The 22,996-nt window shown below is 51.8% G+C and overlaps 1 protein-coding gene across 1 annotated transcript in view; it reads right to left on the bottom strand.

The window, feature by feature from the left end:
- Positions 1-19,444, bottom strand: part of FSTL3 (follistatin like 3) — a 29,974-nt gene extending 10,530 nt beyond the window's left edge. Inside the window, exons 1-2 of the mRNA XM_029613588.1 lie at positions 19,142-19,444; positions 549-734 (exon numbers count right to left, since the gene is read on the bottom strand). Coding sequence (XP_029469448.1) covers positions 549-734; positions 19,142-19,229 — 274 coding nt within the window. The 5' untranslated portion in view covers positions 19,230-19,444. The remainder of the gene's footprint in view (positions 1-548; positions 735-19,141) is intronic.
- Between the last annotated feature and the right edge of the window lie 3,552 nt (positions 19,445-22,996).

Raw genomic sequence — 22,996 nt, 5'->3', positions numbered from 1 at the left:
TGAACCCAAATACAGATGTTTCCCTCTTTTGTTGCACAGCTAGCCAAACAGGCACTTTATGGGAACGTGGGTAATGCTGAAAAAGTTTTCCAGGAGGGATATTTGAAAAACTCAGAAAAGGGAAAAGAACAGACAGAGCAGGAAGGCTCCATCACAGACCCCACCCCAGGGGGCAAGAGCTCCAGTGCCCTGCCCAGTATCCATCTGCGCTTTCACCTACAGATAACCTAAACCATGCCAGCCACCTCTGGAAAATGACAATTACAAAAGAATTTCATGTTCAAAAAGATTCTGAGCTTTCTTTGATAAAATTACTTTCTAGCTTATCCTATTAAAAAGAATTGCTCCCATAAAAAAATTAAAAAAAAAAAAAGTTATTTCCTTTAAGAATTACTAGGTTCAGGTTAGGCCCTCATCCAAAAGAGGAAGTAGTAGAGTTTATCCAACCCCCAATTACCAGGCAACACCTCAGTAACACCCCTTCTTGTTGCTGGGTCAGCAAGGGGGCGGAAACAGTGAGTGGCAGTGCATAGGAGAAGTGCATTTACCTTTGCAAGGGTGGCATGTGACCAGACCCAGGAATCCCAGCAGACTGATCTTATTCATGGGGTCCGAGTAGTTGGACCAGGCCGTATCCACGTTGCCATTGGAGCAGCACTCCTCCCAGGTGACGGCCGCCATCAGGATCAGGCTACACTTGCCTTCCCTGCCCTGCTGCAACCAGCAGATGCCACCTGCAGAGAGAGAAGCACAAGGGACAGCACAGGAAGACGCACCAGGGCCCTAGGACTGGAGCAGAGGAAGGGAAGGAGCAAAGATTGCTCCAGATCATCAGGAACAGACAGAGCCATTTCCAGTTTTAGCAGGCCACCCCCCCCCCCCCATTACATGTCCATAAATAATTAGTAGCCAGCTAGACTTGGGCATTTCCACCACTTACTTACTTCTGGGAGTGAACAATAGGGGAAAGACTTAGCTACTGGGATTTGCCAGGTACTTCCAAATGACCCAGACTGCTCACTGCCAGAGACAGGATGCTGGGCTTGATGGACGTTGGTCTGACCCAGCCTGGCATTCCTTCTGTTCTTATGCTAGGACTGACTCAGCTGCTCACAATGACCTGGATCTGTGGAGGTCTAGATCCAAGGTCACTTACATAAAAGAATAGAGTTGCTAATACTTTTTATTTTATTGAAACACAAAATCTAAAAAGCACATTATGAAAGGAGACTGTAGTGCAAGCTGTAAACGATGCTGCTCCCCTTGTCTGTGCGTCCACCTGGCTCTCGTCTCAGGAAAGTGAGCCAGGACTGTACAAGGGCTGCATAGAGAGCTGCATGGTTGCTGTCTCCTTCCAAGTGCTTCTCACAGACAAGTCCAGTTAAGAAGCCTCCAGGGTCATAGACTGTCTCCAAGCAGTGGTTGCCTCTGGATTTAATTATTTCAGCAGATTACATTCAGGTACTGTAGGTATTTCCCTATCCTCAGAGGGCTTTCAATCTAACAGGCCGATACAGTAAAAATCACGGGAGAGCGGGCGAGCGCCCGCTCTCCCGGCGTGCGCACAGGCCACTCTCCTGTGCATGCGATTCAGAAAAAACAATTATTCAAATTAGGGCCCGCGGTAGAAAGAGGTGCTAGGGACACTAGCGCGTCCCTAGCGCCTCTTTTTGGACAGGAGCGGCAGCTGTCAGCGAGTTTGACAGCCGACGCTCCATTTTGCCGGCGTCGGTTCTCAAACCCGCTGACAGCCATGGGTTCGGAAACTGGACGCTGGCAAAATTGAGCATCCGGTTTTCAACCTGCGAGCCACGGGCCGATTTTAAATTATTTTTTTTTAAATTTTTGATTATTTTTAACTTTTGGGATCTCCGACTTAATATCGCCATGATGTTAAGTCGGAGGGTGCACAGAAAAGCAGTTTTTACTGCTTTTCTGTGCACTTTCCCGGTGCCGGCAGAAATTAGCGCCTACCTTTGGGTAGGCGCTAATTTCTGAAAGTAAAACGTGCGGCTTGGCTGCACATTTTACTTTCTGTATCGCGCGGGAATAACTAATAGGTTCAATCAACATGCATTTGCATGTCGCGGGCGCTATTAGTTTCGGGGGGGAGGGGGGGTTGGACGCGCGTTTTCGACTGAATAAGGTGTAAAGCTAGCGCGTCAAAAACGCGTGTCCAAACGCAGGTTAACTGTATCGGCCTGTAAGTTTGTACCTGAGGCAATGGAGGGTAAAGTAATTTGCCTAAGGTGGGAATTGAACCGTGGCTGACTGGTTTATAGGAGGCTGCTCCAATTACAAAGCAAATGCTGAGAGAGGCTCTTTCATAATCTGACGTGAGAACAGTTCTTGTTTGGTCTCAGCCCTGCTGACCCAAGGAAGGAGACCCCAAAACTGAATAGGAGAAAGGACAATGTGACCAACAGGGCAAACTAGCTGGTGCCAGCAGTAGCACCGGACTCCCAGGAGCCATTAATGAGAACCTGGCTACCATTCTGGCCGATTCAGTATGGTGCGCTCGGCCCAGCTCACTTTTAGCCCTGGTCTGGCCGCGCGTTTTTGACGCGCTATTTTTATCCCTTATTCAGTAAGGGGTAATAGCGCGTCGAAAATGCGCAGCCAACCCCCCCGAACCTAATAGTGCCCGCGACATGCAAATGCATGTTGATGAACCTATTAGGTATTCCCGCACGATACAGTAAGTAAAATGTGCAGCCAAGCCGCACATTTTACTCTCAGAAATTAACTCCTGCCAAAGGCTGGCGTTAATTTCTGCCGGCGCTGGGGAAGTGCACAGAAAAGCAGTAAAAACTGCTTTTCTGTGCACCCTCCGACTTAATATCAATGCGATATTAAGTCGGAGGTCCCAAAAGTAAAAAAAAAAAATGTAAAATTAAAAAAGAAAAATTTAAAATCAGCCTGCGGGTTGGAAGACGGACGCTCAATTTAGCCGGCGTCCGTTTTCCGAACCCGTGGCTGTCAGCGGGTTTGAGAACCGACGCCGGTAAAATTGAGCGTCGGCTGTCAAACCCGCTGACAGCTGCCACTCCTGTCAAAAAGGAGGCGCTAGGGACGCGCTAGTGTCCCTAGCGCCTCCTTTTACCGCGGGCCCTCATTTAAATACTCGATCGCGCGCTCGCCTCGGCACGCCGGCTCTCCCGCGGTTTTTCCTGTATGGGCCCGCTTGTTACTAGCAGCACTCCGGAGCTATTCCTTGGATTTCCTCCTGCTCACGCTTTCCAATCCCCCCCTCCCCAGTGCTTTCCAGTTCTTTGCTGATTTGCCTCAGCACATTCTGGAGCTTCCCATCCTAATCCAATCTGCCAGAGCCCCCAGCGTCAGCTCTTCCCAGCCTCTTAACTTGATGCCTTTAGGGTTTTTTATTTCTGCTTTCTCCTGATGATTAAAAAAAAAAAGGCAGAACATATTATACCTGTGTTTGCAAAATTAGTTCTTAATAATCGTAGCTTGGCTGTCGGGGCGAAGGCTTGGGGTTTGTGAGTATTAATTAGGTCTGAAGTAGTGGCTAGTCGGTCGGTATCAGGGAATGGGTCCCTGTGTAAAGTTTCTACTGTTTGTTTTCCTTAAGGAACAGTTTAAGATTCTCAAGCAGGGCTGGTGCTGGGTATTAGGGTGTCCTAGGGTGAACTGACAATCTTCCATTCCTCCCCACACCTGCCCTATCGGAGGCAGCTCTGGCACCCCATCCCCCTCTCTCGCCCGTCAGCATCCACCTCTCACCGGCTGCCAAGACCTGCAAGCCCCTGCCCACAGTGCACCACTTCCCTTCCCTCTGTCCCCCCTGTCCGGTATCTCTCCTCTCCTGTTCTCCCCACACCCGTCCAGCATCCTTTTCTTTCTCTCCATTGCTCTATTCTCTTTGCCCCTTCTTGCAGTGCCCAGCATCCTCTCTTTTCTCCCTCCACCCTACCCTCACGTGCCCAGCACAAGTCCCCCACCCAGCCAGCATCCTCTGTCTGCACTCTCATAACTGCCCGGCCTCTATTCTGCTTTCTCATACGATGTGGGCAGGCAGCACCTGCAGTTCTGTTCATTCACTCTCCAACTTCCATGCACCCTGCACTTCTAGCGGAGGAAGCAATAGATATTCTACCCGTCCTGCAGGACCCTCAGCCAGTCGGGTCTTCAGGGTATCCACAGTGAATATGCACGAGAGAAAATGTGCATGCAAATTTATCTCATGCATATTCATTGTAGATATCCTGAAAACCCTGCTGGCTGGAGGGGGGCCACCAGGACAGGTTTGGGAACTTCTGACCTAGGGCTTATCCAGGCTTCCTCTGTTACTCAACAGAGTTTGAAGCACTTTGCAACATTTAACTTAAGTTCAAATTCCAGACTCACAAACAAAACTTCCCAGGCTGGTGAGAAGCTAGAGTTGTGCGAGTCAGAGGTGGCAGTCGGGGGAGGGGGTCCCTCTGAAGTTGTGAGCCTGGGAGTTGGGGGGGGGGGGGAGCCCCTGGTCTTTTTCTCAATCTTCAGAGCTAGCCCATGAGCTCCTGCCCCTTTGGGGGACTGACTCGGTTCCCTCAGAGACATCTCCCTGCACAGATAATGTCCCTCAGAGACAGCTCCTTAAGCAGGTACTGCTCCTCAGAGAGGGCTGCCTGTAGAGACCTTGTCCCTCAGAGACAGACACTGCCCCTCAGAGAGAGACACCCCTGCACAAGCCCCCCCCCCCCCCCCCCCCCCCCCCCCCCCCCCCCCCCCCCCCCCCCCCCCCCCCGGAGGCTGGGTCAGATCAAGGTCCGTCCAGCCCTGCATCCTGTTTCCAGCAGTGGCCGGGGGTCTGGGCCACACACGGCCCTGGATTGCTGGATGGGCTCTCATTACGCCTGTGGGTAGGGCGGCGGGCGGCCCTGCATCCAGAGCCTGCAGGGCCGGCTGAGCCTGGCCACCTTCCGGCTCTGCTGAATCTCAATCTGTCGCCCTGCAATAGATCCTTAGAGAAGGCTGGGGCGCGGGAGGGGGGGCTGAAAGCACCAACTAAATCCTAAATCTGTCCCTGGTCCCAAGTACCCAGCAGGTCCCGAAACGTGAATCTGTTCCTCCTTCCTCCCTCCCAGGGAGAGAGCAATGACCCTTTCTTAGTTTACCACTTAGCCTTCCCTGTTTCCTCTCTTTGGCTCCTGCTCGCCCGTTCCAGATGCACAGGACCTCACCCCCTCGCCAGCAAACGGAGACAGAAAACACGACCCCCCCTCCAGCGACACCACCACGGGCACCAGCAAAGGGAGGACCACAGCGAGCCGCCAGCCCATCTGGGACAAATCGATTCCAGCAGCAAAACTTCTTTTAAGGAGCGTATCAGTCAGGAGAGGACCCTCCCAGACCCCTCTCCGCAGCCCAGCAGGGATAGAGGAGGGGCTTCCTCCCTTTTCAGGAAGGTTCACTACAGTTATCCACATTTTGGTAAAGGTTCTCAGAGCTGGGGCAAGCCCAGAAGGGAAGGGAGGGCCCTGAACGCACAACGCGTCCCTACAATGCAAAATCAAAGGAAACCCTCTGACTGCCTTCCCCCATAGGGATGGACGCGGAGGTAAAAAGCAGAGAGGTCCAGGGGGGAGAGAAATCCGCGTGGAAAGCGCATATCCAAAGCCCTTAGCTGATTCCTTTCACACGGAGAATGAATCGCAGGGATCCATCCTTCACTGGGATAATGAAGACGATGGAAAAGTTACCTTGTCCTTCTGCCTCAAATGGCAACTTCTCCAGAGTTATAGCTTCCCCCCTTCAAGGAGGCACCATGAAGGCATCAGAGTAAGGAATACCAAGTCTGAATAAGAGTGCGAAGCCACTGCTCTGTCACAATGTGGATCTAGCACTGCCCCCCGCAGGGAGATCTGCTTTTATACACTGACCCTGAGAGACACCTCCCTGCACAGACACTGTCCCAGAGAGACACCTCCCTGCACAGACACTGTACCTGAGAGACACCTCGCTGCACAGACACTGTCCCTGAGAGACACCTCCCTGCACAGACACTGGCCCTGAGAGACACCACCCTGCACAGACACTGTCTCTGAGAGACACCTCCCTGCACAGACACTGCCCCTCAGAGACACCTCCCTGCAAAGACACTGTCCCTGAGAGACACCTCCCTGCAAAGACACTGTCCCGGAGAGACACCTCGCTGCACAGACACTGTCCCTGAGAGACACCACCCTGCACAGACACTGTCCCTAAGAGACACCACCCTGCACAGACACTGGCCCTGAGAGACACCTCCCTGCACAGACACTGTCCCTGAGAGACACCTCCCTGCACAGCACTAGCCCTGAGAGACACCTCCCTGCACAGACACTGTCCCTGAGAGTCAACTCCCTGCACAGACACTGTCCCTGAGAGACAACTCCCTGCACAGACACTGTCCCTCAGAGACACCACCCTGCACAGACATTGGCCCTGAGAGACACCACCCTGCACAGACACTGTCCCTCACAAACACCTTCTTGTACAGAGACTCTGTCTCAGAGACACCTCCCTGCACAGACACTGTCCCTGAGAGACACCTCCCTGCACAGACACTGTCCCTGAGAGACACCACCCTGCAGAGACACTGTCCCTCAAAGACACCTCCATGCACAGACACTGTCCCTGAGCGACACATCCCTGCACAGACACTGTCCCTGAGAGACACCACCCTGCACAGACACTGTCCCTCACAAACACCTTCTTGTACAGACACTGTCCCTCAGAGACACCTCCCTGCACAGACACTGTCCCTGAGAGACACCTCCCTGCACAGACACTGTCCCTCAGAGACATCTCCCTACACAGACACTGTCCCTGAGAGACACCTCCCTACACAGACACTGTCCCTGAGAGACACCTCCCTGCACAGACACAGTCCCTCACAAACACCTTCTTGTACAGAGACTCTGCCTCAGAGACACCTCCCTGCACAGACACTGTCCCTGAGAGACACCTCCCTGCACAGACACAGTCCCTCACAAACACCTTCTTGTACAGAGACTCTGTCTCAGAGACACCTCCCTGCACAGACACTGTCCCTGAGAGACACCTCCCTGCACAGATACTGTCCCTGAGAGACACCACCCTGCACAGACACTGTCCCTCAGAGACATCTCCCTGCACAGACACTGTCCCTCAGAGACACATCCCTGCACAGACACTGTCCCTGAGAGTCACCTCCCTGCACAGACACTGTCCCTCAGAGACATCTCCCTGCACAGACACTGTCCCTGAGAGTCACCTCCCTGCACAGACACTGTCCCTGAGAGACACCTCCCTGCACAGACACTGTCCCTCAGAGACATCTCCCTGCACAGACACTGTCCCTGAGCGTCACCTCCCTGCACAGATACTGTCCCTGAGAGTCACCTCCCTGCACAGACACTGTCCCTCAGATACATCTCCCTGCACAGACACTGTCCCTGAGAGTCACCTCCCTGCACAGACACTGTCCCTGAGAGACACATCCCTGCACAGACACTGTCCCTCAGAGACACCTCCCTGCACAGACACTGTCCCTGAGAGTCACCTCCCTGCACAGACACTGTCCCTCAGAAACACCTCCCTGCACAGACACTGTCCCTGAGAGACACCTCCCTGCACAGACACTGTCCCTGAGAATCACCTCCCTGCACAAACACTGTCCCTCAGAGACACCTCCCTGCACAGACACTGTCCCTCACAAACACCTTCTTGTACAGACACTGGCCCTCACAAACACCTTCTTGTACAGAGACTCTGCCTCAGAGACACCTCCCTGCACAAACACTGTCAATCAGAGACACCTCCCTGCACAGACACTGTCATTCACAAACACCTTCTTGTACAGACACTGTCCCTGAGAGACACCTTCCTGCACAGACACTGTCCCTGAGAGACAGTTCCCTGCACAGACACTGTCCCTCAGAGACATCTCCCTGCACAGACACTGTCCCTCACAAACACCTTCTTGTACAGACACAGTCCCTCACAAACACCTTCTTGTACAGAGACTCTGCCTCAGAGACACCTCCCTGCACAAACACTGTCCCTCAGAGACACCTCCCTGCACAGACACTGTCATTCACAAACACCTTCTTGTACAGACACTGTCCCTGAGAGACCCCTTCCTGCACAGACACTGTCCCTCAGAGATACCTCCCTGCACAGACACTGTCATTCACAAACACCTTTTGTACAGACACTGTCCCTGAGAGACACATCACTGCACAGACACTGTCCCTCACAAACACCTTTTTGTACAGAGACTCTGCCTCAGAGACACCTCCCTGCACAGACATGGTCCCTGAGAGACACCTCCCTGCACAGACACTGTCCCTCAGAGACACCTACCTGCACAGACACTGTCCCTGAGAGACACCTCCCTGCACAGACACTGTCCCTCACAAACACCTCCCTGCACAGACACTGTCCCTCAGAGACACCTCACTGCACAGGCACTGTCTCTCAAAAACACCTTCTTGTACAGACACTGTCCCTCAGAAACACCTTCTTGTACAGAGACTCTGCCTCAGAGACACCTCCCTGCACAGACACTGTCATTCACAAACACCTTCTTGTACAGACACTGTCCCTGAGCGACACCTCCCTGCACAGACACTGTACCTCAGAGACACCTCCTTGCACAGACACTGTCATTCACAAACACCTTCTTGTACAGACACTGTCCCTGAGAGACACATTCCTGCACAGACACTGTCCTTCACAAGCACCTTCTTGTACAGATACTCTGCCTCAGAGACACCTCCCTGCACAGACACTGTCCCTGAGAGACACCTCCCTGCACAGACATTGTCCCTGAGAGTCACCTCCCTGCCCAGACACTGTCCCTCACAAACACCACCCTGCACAGACACTGTCCCTCAGAGACACCTCCCTGCACAGACACTGTCCCTCACAAACACCTTCTTGTACAGAGACTCAAAAAAGATATAATTGCGATGAAGAAGGGCTACCAAAATGATAAGGGGAATGGAACAGCTCCCCTATGAGGAAAGTCTAAATAGGTTACGACTTTTCAGCTTGGAGAAGAGAAGACTGAGGGGGGATATGATAGAGGTGTTTAAAATCATGAGAGGTCTAGAACTGGTAGATGTGAATCGGTTATTTACTCTTTCGGATAGTAGAAAGACTAGGGGGCACTCCATGAAGTTAGCATGGGGCACATTTAAAACTAATCGGAGAAAGTTCTTTTTTACTCAACGCACAATTAAACTCTGGAATTTGTTGCCAGAGGATGTGGTTAGTGCAGTTAGTATAGCTATGTTTAAAAAAGGATTGGATAAGTCCATTACCTGCTATTAAGTTCACTTAGAGAATAGCCACTGCCATTAGCAATGGTAACATGGAATACACTTAGTTTTTGGGTACTTGCCAGGCTCTTATGGCCTGGATTGGCCACTGTTGGAAACAGGATGCTGGGCTTGATGGACCCTTGGTCTGACCCAGTATGGCATGTTCTTATGTTCTGCCTCAGAGACACTTCCCTGCAAAGACACTGTCCCTCAGAGACACCTCCCTGCACTGTCCCTCACAAACAGCTTCTTGTACAGACACTGTCCCTGAGAGACACCTCTCTGCACAGTCACTGTCCCTGAGAGACACCTCCCTGCACAGACACAGTCCCTCACAAACACCTTCTTGTACAGACACTGTCCCTGAGAGACACCTCCCTGCACAGACATTGTCCCTCACAAACACCTTCTTGTACAGAGACTCTGCCTCAGAGACACCTCCCTGCACAGACACTATCCCTGAGAGACACCTCCCTGCACAGACACTTTCCCTCAGAGACACCTCCCTGCACAGACACAGTCCCTCACAAACACCTTCTTGTACTGAGACTCTGTCTCAGAGACACCTCCCTGCACAGACACTGTCCCTGAGAGACACCACCCTGCAGAGACACTGTCCCTCAGAGACACCTCCCTGCACAAACACTGCCCCTGAGAGACACATCCCTGCCCAGACACTGTCCCTGAGAGACACCACCCTGCACAGACACTGTCCCTCACAAACACCTTCTTGTACAGACACTGTCCCTAAGAGACACCTCCCTGCACAGACACTGTCCCTGAGAGACACCTCCCTGCACAGACACTGTCCCTCAGAGACATCTCCCTACACAGACACTGTCCCTGAGAGTCACCTCCCTGCACAGACACTGTCCCTGAGAGACACCTCCCTGCACAGACACTGTCCCTCAGAGACATCTCCCTGCACAGACACTGTCCCTGAGAGTCACCTCCCTGCACAGACACTGTCCCTGAGAGACACCACCCTGCACAGACACTGTCCCTGAGAGACACCTCCCGGCACACACACTGTCCCTCAGAGACATCTCCCTGCACAGACACTGTCCCTGAGAGTCACCTCCCTGCACAGACACTGTCCCTGAGAGACAACTCCCTGCACAGACACTTTCCCTCAGAGACAACTCCCTGCACAGACACTGTCCCTGAGAGACACATCCCTGCACAGACACTGTCCCTCAGAGAGACCTCCCTGCACAGACACTGTCCCTGAGAGTCACCTCCCTGCACGGACACCGTCCCTCAGAAACACCTCCCTGCATAGACACTGTCCCTGAGAGACACCTCCCAGCACAGACACTGTCCCTCAGAGACACCTCCCTGCACAGACACTGTCCCTGAGAGACATCACTTTATAAACACTGACCCTCCGGATATCCCACTGCAAAGATACTGTCCCTCAGTGAGAGCCCTCTGCACAGACCCTACCTCCCCAAAGAGACCTGACTGCACAGACACTGTCCCTGAGAAACACCTCCCTACACAGACATAGTCTCTGAGAGACATCACCCTGTACAGACACTGTCCCTGAGAGACACCTCCCTGCACAGACATTGTCTCTGAGAGACTCCACCCTGTATAGACAATGTCCCTGAGAGACACCTCCCTGCACAGTCACTGTCCTTGAGAGACACATTCCTGCACAGACATTGTCCTTGAGAGACACCTCCCTGCACAGACACTGTCCCTCAGAGACACCTCCCTGCACATACCTTGTCCTTGACAGACACCTCCCTGCACAGACACTGTCCCTGAGAGACACCTTCCTGCACAGACACTGTCCGTGAGAGACACCTCCCTGCACAGACACTGACCCAGAGAGACACATTTCTGCATAGACACTGTCCCTGAGAGACACCTCCCTGCACAGACACTGTCCCTCACAAACACCTCCCTGCACAGACACTGACCCAGAGAGACACATTTCTGCATAGACACTGTCCCTGAGAGACACCTCCCTGCACAGACACTGTCCCTGAGAGACACCTCCCTACACAGACACTGTCCCTCACAAACACCTTCTTGTACAGACACTCTGCCTCAGAGAGCCATTACTTTATAAACAGTGACCCTCAGTGAGAGCCCTCTGCACAGACCCTACCTTCTCAAGGGACCTGACTGCACAGACACTGTCCCTGAGAGACACCTCCCTGCGCAGACACTGTCCCTCAGAGTCACCTCCCTGCACAGACATTGTCCCTGAGAGACACCTCCCTGCACAATCACTGTCCCACAGAGACACCTCCCTGCACAGACATTGTCCCTGAGAGACACGTCCCTGCACAGACACTGTCCCTCACAAACACCTTCTTGTACAGAGACTCTGCCTCAGAGAGCCCTCCGGAGATCCCCCTGCAAAGATACTGTCCCTCAGTGAGACCCCCTGCACAGACCCTACCTCCCCAAGGAGACCTAACTGCACAGACACTGTCCCTGAGAGACACCTCCCTGCACAATCGCTGTCCCTCAGAGTCACCTCCCTGCACAGACACTGTTCCTCAGAGACACCTCCCGCACAGACACTGTCCCTGAGAGACACCTCCCTGCACAGACACTGTTCCTCAGAGTCACCTCCCTGCACAGACACAGTTCATCAGAGACACCTCCCTGCACAGACACTGTTCCTCAGAGACACCTCCCTGCACAATCACTGTCCCTCAGAGTCACCTCCCTGCACAGACACTGTTCCTCAGAGACACCTCCCTGCACAGACACTGTCCCTGAGAGACACCTCCCTGCACAGACACTGTCCCTCAGAGTCTCCTCCCTGAACAGACACTGTCCCTGAGAGACACCTCCCTGCACAGACACTGTCCCTCAGAGTCACCTCCCTGCACAGACACTGTCCCTGAGAGTCACCTCCCTGCACAGACACTGTCCCTGAGAGACCCCTCCCTGCACAGACACTGTTCCTCAGAGACATCTCCCTGCACAGACACTGTCCCTCAGAGACACCTCCCTGCACAGACACTGTTCCTCAGAGACATCTCCCTGCACAGACACTGTCCCTCAGAGACACCTCCCTGCACAAACACTGTCCCTGAGAGTCACCTCCCTGCACAGACACTGTCCCTGAGACACCTCCCTGCACAGACACTGTCCCTGAGAGACACCTCCCTGCACAGACTCTGTCCCTGAGAGACACCTCCCTGCACAGACACTGTTCCTCAGAGACACCTCCCTGCACAGACACTGTTCCTCAGAGTCACCTCCCTGCACAGACACTGTCCCTCAGAGACTCCTCCCTGCACAGACACTGTTCCTCAGAGACACCTCCCTGCACAATCACTGTCCCTCAGTCACCTCCCTGCACAGACACTGTTCCTCAGAGACACCTCCCTGCACAGACACTGTCCCTGAGAGTCTCCTCCCTGCACAGACACTGTCTCTGAGAGACCCCTCCCTGCACAGACACTGTTCCTCAGAGACACCTCCCTGCACAGACACTGTCCCTGAGAGACACCTCCCTGCACAGACACTGTTCCTCAGAGACATCTCCCTGCACAGACACTGTCCCTGAGAGTCACCCTTCCTGCACAGACACTGTTCCTCAGAGACATCTTCCTGCACAATCACTGTTCCTCAGAGACACCTCCCTGCACAGACACTGTTCCTCAGAGGCACCTCCCTGCACAGACACTGTCCCTCAGGGTCACCTCCCTGCACAGACCCTGTTCCTCAGAGTCACCTCCCTGCACAGACACTGTCCCTGAGAGACCCCTCCCTGCACAGACACTGTTCCTCAGAGACACCTCCCTACACAGACACTGTCCCTGAGAGACACCTCCCTGCACAGACACTGTCCCTGAGAGTCACCTCCCTGCACAGACACTGTCCCTAACAGACACCTCCCTGCACAGACACTGTCCCTGAGAGACCCCTCCCTGCACAGACACTGTTCCTCAGAGACACCTCCCTGCACAGACACTGTCCCTGAGAGACACCTCCCTGCACAGACACTGTTCCTCAGAGACATCTCCCTGCACATACACTGTTCCTCAGAGACACCTCCCTGCACAGACACTGCCCCTGAGACACCTCCCTGCACAGACACTGTCCCTGAGAGTCACCTCCCTGCACAGACACTGTTCCTCAGAGACACCTCCCTGCACAGACACTGTTCCTCAGAGACACTTCCCTGCACAGACATTGTCCCTGAGAGACCCCTCCCTGCACAGACACTGTTCCTCAGAGGAATCGTCCTATACACAGGTTGCCCCTTCAGTGATGCCTTCATGAACAAATACTGTTTCTCACATAGACTTTCCTGCACAGACACTGTCCCTCAGGGAAACTTCACTGCATACATATTGCCCCTGAGAGAGACCTCCCTGCACGGTTAGTACCCCTTTCGAGACCTCCTTTCATGGACACTGCCCCTCAGAGAGATCTCGCTGCACATACATTGTTGCCTCAGAGAGATCTTCTTGGACAGAAAATCTCAGATTCAAATAATTTTAATGGCAAGATAATTGTATATTTGCTGCCAAGCTAATATACAGGACACTGCCCCCTCAGAGAGACATCCCTGCACAACACTGCCCCCTCAGATAGACATCCCTACACAGAGACTGTCCCCTCAGAGAAACATCCCTGCACAAATATTGTCCTTTAGCGAGGTCCCCATGTACAAGCACTGCCCCCTCTGAGAAACATCCCTGCAGAGACACTGACCACTCATAGAGACATCTCTGCACAAACATTGTCCCTCAGCAAGGTCTCCCTGCACAAACACTGCCCTCTTAGAGAGACATCCCTGCACAAACATTATCCTTCAGCGAGGTCTCCCTACACAGACACTGTCCCCTCAGAGAGACATCCCTGCACAGACACTGCCCCCTCAGAGAGACATCCCTACACAGACACTGTCCCCTCAGAGAGACATCCCTGCACAAATATTGTCCTTCAGCGAGTTCTCCCTGTACAAACACTGACCCCTCAGAGAGACATCCCTGCACAAACATTGTCCCTCAGCGAGGTCTCCCTGTACAAACACTGCCCCACTCAGAGAGACATCCCTGCACAGAAACTGCCCCCTCAGAGAGACATCCCTGCACAAACACTGCCCCCTCAGAGAGACATCCCTGCACAAACACTGCCCCCTCAGAGAGACATCCCTGCACAAACATTGCCCCTCAGCGAGGTCTCCCTGTACAAACACTGCCCCCTCAGAGAGACATCCCTGCACAGACACTGTCCCCTCAGAGAGACACCTCTGCAAAAACATTGTCCTTCAGTGAGGTCTCCCTATACAAATACTGCCCCCTCAGAAAGACATCCCTGCACAAACACTGCCCCCTCAGAGAGACATCCCTGCACAAACACTGCCCCCCTCAGAGACACATCTTAGCACAAACACTGTCCCCTCAGAGAGACATCCCTGCACAAATATTGTCCTTCAGCGAGGTCTCCCTGTACAAACACTGCCCCACTCAGAGAGACATCCCTGCACAGAAACTGCCCCCTCAGAGAGACATCCCTGCACAAACACTGTCCTTCAGTGAAGTCTCCCTGTACAAATACTACCCACTCAGAGACATCCCTGCACAAACACTGCCCCCTCAGAGAGACATCCCTGCACAAACATTGCCCCTCAGCGAGGTCTCCCTGTACAAACACTGCCCCTTCAGAGAGACATCCCTGCACAGACACTGTCCCCTCAGAGAGACACCTCTGCAAAAACATTGTCCTTCAGTGAGGTCTCCCTATACAAATACTGCCCCCTCAGAAAGACATCCCTGCACAAACACTGCCCCCTCAGAGAGACATCCCTGCACAAACACTGCCCCCCTCAGAGACACATCTTAGCACAAACACTGTCCCCTCAGAGAGACATCCCTGCACAAATATTGTCCTTCAGCGAGGTCTTCCTGAACAAATACTGCCCCCTCAGAGAGACATCCTTGCACAAACATTGTCCCTCCTCGAGGTCTTCCTGCACAAACACTGCCCCCTCAGAGAGACATCCCTGCACAGACACTGCCCCCTCAGAGAGAAATCCCTTCACAAACATTATCCTTCAGCGAGGTTTCCCTACACAGACACTGTCCCCTCAGAGAGACATCCCTGCACAGACACTGCCCCCTCAGAGAGACATCCCTGCATAGACACTGCCCCCTCAGAGAGACATCCCTGCACAAACATTGTCCTTCAGCGAGGTCTCCCTGAGCAAATACTGCCCCCTCAGAGAGACATCTCTGCACAGACACTGCCCCCTCAGAGAGACATCCCTGTACAAACATTGTCCCTCAGCGTGGTCTCCCTGCACAAACACTGCCCCCTCAGTGAGACATCTCTGCACAGACACTGCCTCTTCAGAGAGATATCCCTGCACAAACATTGCCCCTCAGCGAGGTCTCCCTGTACAAACACTGCCCCCTCTGAGAGACATTTCTGCACAGACACTGCCCCCTCAGAGAGACATCCCTGCACAGACACTGCTCCCTCAGAGAAACATCCCTGCACAAACATTGTCCTTCAGCAAGGTCTCCCTACACAAATACTGTCCTCTCAGAGGGTACTTCCTGCACACACACAAGCTGTCCCTCTGAGGGATGACTCTGCCCCTTTATTTGGAGGGACGTGTGTGTGTTTGTGTGTGTGTGTGTGTGGGCAGGAAGTGCCCTCTGAGGGGGCAGTGTCTTCTTATACTTGTAGAAAAATCAAATTTTACTCATTTACCTGATTCCTGGTACACAAATTATGAAATTTCCCTTGTATGCCAATTTTAATTATTTGAAGAATGGCTTTAGAAACAGGTAAATTGCATAAAAAGAGCATTATTAGTAACATCAAGAATTCATGTTAAATGCTAGAAATACAGTAATGGAGCTCACCAGTATATCTTCTTGTCTGTGGACAGCTCTCATGTAATGGCACCTCTTTAGCAGTTCAAGAAAGCAAGCAAAGGAGTTTTTAAGAAAAATATTATATTCCATGAATGTATTATGCCTTGCACTATTATTCGGTTTTGAAATGGGATTATGGTGATAAATTGTAATAAATCAACCTGGAACTTTGATGAATGAAAATTAAGAAGAAAACGAGTATTATTATATTTACTTTAATGATAGACTGATCGTAAATATGTATTTATTTGTTTAGATTTATACCTCTTCTATCCTAAAAAGTGAGGCTTTAGACAGCGTACAGCACACTAGATCCAGAAAGCAAATAGTATCAGGATATAGAATCATAGAAACATGACGGCAGAAAAAGACCGTATGGACCATCCAGTCTGCCCATCCACCCAATTAATTTGGCTTTATAATTCTCATCACTTCCTTAGAGATCCCCTGTATTTATCCCATGCTTTCTTGAATTCAGATTCTGTTTTTTGTCTCCACCACCTCCACTGGGAGGCTGTTCCACACATCCACCACCCTCTCTGTAAAGAAATATTTCCTACAATTATTCTTAAGTCTATTCCCTTTCACCCTCATCCTTCGACCCCTCATTCTAGAGTCTCCTTTCCAATGAAACAGGCTAATCTCCTATGCATGAAAACCTTTGGGATATTTGACAATATAAAAACACTATGATAAAATAAAAGCTAAAATGAGGAAGGTCTCTCTGAGGAGCAGTATCCATACTGGGAAGTATCTCTAAAAGGCAGTATCTATGCAGGGAGGTCTCTGTAAAGGGCAGTGTCCATACTAGGAGATGTCCCTGAGGGGCAGTGTTCATATTGGGAAGTGTCTCTGAGGAGGCAGTGTCTGTACAAGGAGCTCTCTCTGAGGCGCAGTGTGTATTCAGGGATGTCTCTCTGAAGGACAGTGTCTGAACAGGGAAGTCTCTCTGGGGACAGTGTTTGTACAAGGAGCTCTCTCTGAGGCACAGTGTGTATTCAGGGACCTGTCTCTAAAGGACAGTGTCTGTACAGGGAGGTCTCTCTGGGGGTCAGTGTTTGTACAAGGAGCTGTCTCTGAGGCACAGTGTGTATTCAGGGATGTCTCTCTGGGGGTCAGTGTTTGTACAAGGAGCTTTCTCTGAGGCACAGTGTGTATTCAGGGATGTCTCTCTGAAGGACAGTGTCTGCAAGGGGAGTTCTCCCTGAAGACCGGTGTCTGAACAGGGAGGTCTCTCTGACCAGCAATGTCAAGGCAGGGAGGTCTCCCTGAGAATCAGTGTGTATACTGATGTCCACTTTCTACCTGTTATCCCTTTTCACCTTTAGTTGTTTTGTTTTGTTTTTTTAATTATTATTTATGTATATATTCTAAACAGGTAAAGGTCATTGCAGGCTGTCGATTACAGAAGAATGCATTTTCATCTGTTTCCATCACAGCTGGTTTCTCCGTTATTTGTGTCCGGTGTCCTGCAGCAGCACTGCAGGGATCCGGCATTTCTGGTCTGAGCTAAACAGACGCATTATAGTTCCCTTATAAAAGAAAGGAGAGGACGACTCCTTGTACCAGGCAGCATCACGCAGCAGCGCCCGAAAATCCTTTTAACTCACCCAGAGGCACTAACCAAGGCGGAGATGCTTATAGGCTTTCTGAGATTTTAACTGGGACAATTAAACAGAAAATTATTATTATTTTTTTTAAGTTTATTTTGTGATCCGGTAGAGTGTGTTAGGAGCGTCCCATGCACCGGACGGAGGCAATGGGCCCCGGACTCCCCCCGGGGCTAAGCCTTTATCGGGCTCCCCCTCTGAGTCGCTTTCCCCCCCTCATTGCTGTCTGCAGTACTTCAAAGGTCCATTGGGGGCGCTAGACCGATTTGCTCAATAGACCTTGGGATTTGCCGGCAGACTGGCTGCCACCTGAATAGTCTTTGCTTTTCTACTATATTTATTGTGAGATGTCATGACAGGAGCTGTAAAAGATTAAACGGTATAGCTTTCGCACGTTATTGTTTTAATTAACTGGCCGTGTGGGATACAGTTAGCGCAACTCCCGTTTTAGATGTTCTTATCTGCTGTGTGACCTTCTCAAATTATTTGAGTTAATCTCCCCGTCTTCAAATGCTAAAATCTTTGAGGAAGGGTTTTTTTGTTTGTTTTTTTATTTACAGTAGACATACAAATTACTTTGCGCATCCCTTGCTCTATACAAATAATATTGTATCAAGTGGCTCGATAGACAAAAGAAAGCATAATGTGTCTAGGTCTGGGACAGGAATATAGCTTCCAACATTTAAGAAAGAAAAACCTGGTGCTTTTACCAACGGATTTTTCCAGTCAAGGAAGGAGCAATCCTTGATGAATCAACCCCAAAGTTTCTAGCTGAGCAAGGACTGTTCACCCAAATTCTGGATTGCTTATATAATAAAACACGTTGATTAAAATCAAAACAGTCGAAGCATACATGACTAAGAGAATACATTTCTTACTGCAAAATGTTGAGCTAGTTCGCTGCCTCTATCGAACCAAGTTTCGTATCAGGGTTTTCGGTGGAGCAGAAAGATACAAATAGAAAGGCTCCAGCCAGGAACTGGAGAAGCTGGCACCCCGAAGCCCGCTCGGCACCTTTCTGGGCTCATTATTGGCTTCCATTTGCCCAGACGTGGGTGGCATTGGAATAGCCCCTTTAAATTAAGAGATTCATTTTTGGTTTTCTCCATCCAAAAATAAAATTACCCAATTTCTCAAGAAATGAAACAATGGGGGGCTGAGCTCCGGGACATTCCGGGGGGAAGGGGGTTGTACATCTTACACTACCGGGCACAGGTTCCTTCCTACCGCTCTGTGCCCGGAGAGATCGGCACGGATTTGCTGCTGCGGTCTCCTCTCCTGCAACACATCTGTGCTGCCCCATGCCTCTTCCTTCTCAGCATCCATTCACCCGCCTGCCCCCCCCCCCTCCCCGCATCCTCTGTCCCCCACTTACTGGGCGGCTGCACCGCCTGCCCTGCGGCCAGATGCGGGCAGCAGAGGGCACCGAGGACGAGCAGCAGCTTCCCGCAGGGGGACGGCATGATCGCAGGCTGGCAGCGGCCGGGAGGCAAAAGCTGGCGCCAAAGTTTCCGGCCACTCGCAAAACAATTTTCCCAGCTTTTGTATCTCTTCCGATCGCGGAGGCCTCCGCTTGGAGAGGGGGGGATCTCACAGAGGGCTCTCTCTCTCTCTTCGGCTGCAGCCCGAGCCTGGACCGGGATCGGAGCGGACCAGTGAATGGTCCTCACTCTCTCTATATAAATCTTTTTTTTTTTTTTTTTTTTTTTTTTTTTTGCGGGGTTGAATCCTGTTTCGGGTGGGCGGTGTCTGCAGAGCAGCCAGTAGAGCTGCTGGGTAGGGCACTCTGTGTGTGTCTGTCTGTCTGGGGAGGGAGGGAGTCTGCTTGGCTGTCTAGGGGGGGGGGTCTGGGTGCCTGGGGGGTCTTTCTGGGCGTCTGTGGCGGCCGGAGGGCGTGGGGGAGCCTCCGTCTGCCTGTCTCGGGTGTGTCTGTCTGGGTGTCTGCGCGGTTCTCTAGGTGTGTTTCTGGCTAGAGGTGTCTCCGGGCCAGGGGTGTACTGTTTGGGGGAGGTGTCGGAGGGCCATCTGTCTGTCTGGGGCTGGCTGTCAAGGATCCGGAATATATATTTGTGTGTTTGTGTCATTCGAGTGTGAATTCACAGATCAGACTCAGTTCTTGTCAATAACAAAGAGGAAAATAAAATTCTCACTTTTTGGCTCTTTGCCTCTTTCTTTGGACTATTGATTATTATTATTTATTTTTATTTATTTTTTTTTTGCAAAGTATTCCTGCTCTCTGACTGACCCTCGCAGCAAAGGGGCTCTGGTATGTGGACTAAGTCTGTCTTCACTTATGTTTTACTTGTGGCAAATCTGTTTCAAAATCACTCCCCGATTTCCGAGGACGGCAGATTGCTCAAGCTTTGCTTAAGTTGTGTGCAACGGTGTGGGGGGAGAGGAGAGGAGCCCTGTTTATTTAAAACAAAGAAAGAAACGCCTGCCCTGGTGTTCCTGGCTTAAGGGGTTAACACCATCCCCGCACTGCCGCGGTCGTAGGGGAAAGCATCCGATACCCTGCTAGGGGGGGTCCTGCCCAGCGATCCGCCTTGATTGATTCAGAAGTAGAAGTGCAGGCAAACGCCCCTGCCGAGACCTCCTGCCTGCAGCCGCCATCCCAGCCCCAGCCTCTCCGTGAGCCGCGGAGCTGCTTCCGCGGAGTTGCAGGCGGGGCCCATAAAACTTTCCGTCCCCGCACTCCAGAACCCCCCTGAGCTCTTCGGGGGCGTGCGAGCCTCCTCCTCCTCCTGCGCCGGTGCTGGGCAGATCCTTATTTATCCCAGCGCTGCCTCCGGCTCAGTTTACAAAACAGTTTTGGGGGGGGGGTTTGCTTACATTTTTTTTTTAACTGTCCAAAAACTGAAATCTTTTTTTTTTTTTTTTTTTTAATATATTTGTGGAAGAGGAAAATATTCAGGCATCCAAACGGCAAAGAAGCTGTTTTCAAGCAAAGCGGATCCGATAAACCTTTTTCTCCGGGGATTTCTGGCTCCCCCCCCCCCACCGCCGCTGCCATTTTCCCGGGGGGGGGGGGGAGGGGGGCTCTGCTGGAGTCTCCTCCTTTCTTATGCCAGGCGACGGCCTCTCACCCCAAGGTTTAAAGCTGGCAGCAGCCACCCCCCCCCCCGCCCAGCAACCAAATAAGCAAAGTCTACAGCCCGGCGGACCCCCATCTTGGGGGGGGAACCTTAAAGGCTATGGAAGGAGAAGCCTGCGGGGGTCGCAGCTCCCAGGGGCCAGGCCGGCGCTTTTCCGCTTCATTACACAACTTAACCGGGAGCTTTACTCGGTTTGGGGTTTTCTTCTGAACGCGCTTCTTCCCTCCTTCCCGGATATTTCCCGATTAAGCCCGCGTCGTAGGGGCTATGGCCTCCCCAAAAAAAGAGAGGCGGACGGTATCCCCGTTCTCGCTGGGGGTTTTTTGTTTTTAGCTTTGCGGCGGAGGGACAGATTTCCGTTTGCTAAGCGGTGTCGGCTCGGGCTGGGATTTATTTCCTGCTCTGCAGAGCCGTCTTGTCTGCTCCTGCTAGGGGAACACCGGGTCATTTCTCGCTATTTTTCTGCGCTTCTCGGCCCGAGGAGCAGTCGCTGGTGCCGCTGAGCTCAGGGAGCCTCCCCCCCCCCCCCCCCCCCCCCCCCCCCTTCGCTGTGTAATCCCCCAGTCCCGGGGAGCAGCCCCCACCCCCTGCCCTTTCCGTGACCCAGCAGGCTTCGGGTACCTCGGTCTCCTGCCTTTTGGACGGACACGAATTTGGGGGTTGAACCAGCCTGCCGGAGAGCTGGAGAGAGAGCGGGAGAGGGATAAATTCAGTCCAAGCCAGCAAGAGACAGGTCATCCCCATGCTGACCCAGGGGAGCTTTAAATTATGGCGGGAATGAAAGCCAAGCAGACCCCAGAGCGCCTGCTCTGCTCGGGACAGGGCTGCAGCCCAGAGCCATCGGTGCCGCAGAAAGGGGGCTTCTGATGTTTAAGAGGGGGATTCCGTTCAGTTTATGGAGGATTCAGAGGACGGTGGTCTTGCCTTGAAGTGTATGGGGACAGTAGCGCCCGCTAAGCCCCTTCCTTAAGAAAGTTATTCTTGATATATTAAGAACAAATGTGCCTTGCAACTTGCTTCCACGGTGCAAAAGGACTCTCTCCCTTTCTACCATCCAAAACTGAGTCTTTACCGCATTCAGAGGTTCCCAGCATCAGCCGCAGCCTGTAGCTGCTTGTTTGTAACGCCCTTTCTGCAACTTTCAAGAAAGGACTCGGTGCAGTTAGCAAGAAAAGCTGCGGGAGAGTCCCTGGAGCCACGCATTGTAATTCCGTGCCACCTGCACCTATAAATTGTGGCATTGCGATGATTGCAGGAGGAAATGGCAGCTTTTTATTCTTCAGAGTTATTCGGGCAGCTGGCTCTCTTTATAAAGGAACAGGCCGTTCCTTGCACAGTTTTCAATGGCTGATATATTGCAGGACCACTCAGTTCTTCTACAAAGTCCCTGCTGTTTTGTGGCAAAAGGGTCACAGACTGTCCAGGCTGTCATTGTTTCCGGAATCATTAAACATAATTGTGTTCTATTCAGCCTTTAAGTGGGAGCACTATCCTTTATTAATACATAAGAACATGCCATACTGGGTCAGACCAAGGATCCATCAAGCCCAGCATCCTGTCTCCAACAGAGGCCAAACCAGGTCACAAGTACCTGACAGGATCCCAGGGAGCAGACAGATTCCAAGCTGCTTATTCCAGTGATAAGCAGTGGATTTCTGCAACTCCACCTTAATAATGGTTTATAGACTTTTCCTCCAGGAACTTCTCCAAACCTTTTTTAAGCCCAACTGCACTAATAGCCTGGTCTTTGTACTTTTTGAAAGAGTAAACAACTGATTAACATTTACTGGTTCATTTCCACTCAATTTATACAGCTCTATCACATCTCCCCTCAGCCGTCTCCAAGCTGAAGAGTCCTAACCTCTTTAGTCTTTTTTTCATAGGGGAATTGTTCCATCCCCTTTATCATTTTAGTCGCCCTTCTCTGTATCTTTTCTAATTCTGTTATATCTTTTTTTGAGATGAACTGCACAGAATACTCAAGATGAGGTCACACCATGGAGCAATACAGAGGCATGATGATATTCTCTGTTTATTCTCCATTCTTTTCCTAATGATCCCTAGCATTCTATTTACTTTCTTGGCTGCTGCTGCACCCTGAGAAGAAGATTTCAACGTATTATCAGCAATGACAC

This window comes from Rhinatrema bivittatum, chromosome 8 (genome assembly GCF_901001135.1).
Source record: "Rhinatrema bivittatum chromosome 8, aRhiBiv1.1, whole genome shotgun sequence".
Taxonomy (NCBI): Eukaryota; Metazoa; Chordata; class Amphibia; order Gymnophiona; family Rhinatrematidae; genus Rhinatrema; species Rhinatrema bivittatum.
The sequence above is the reverse complement of the archived record's forward strand: the minus strand, read 5'-3'. Positions and strand labels throughout refer to the sequence as shown.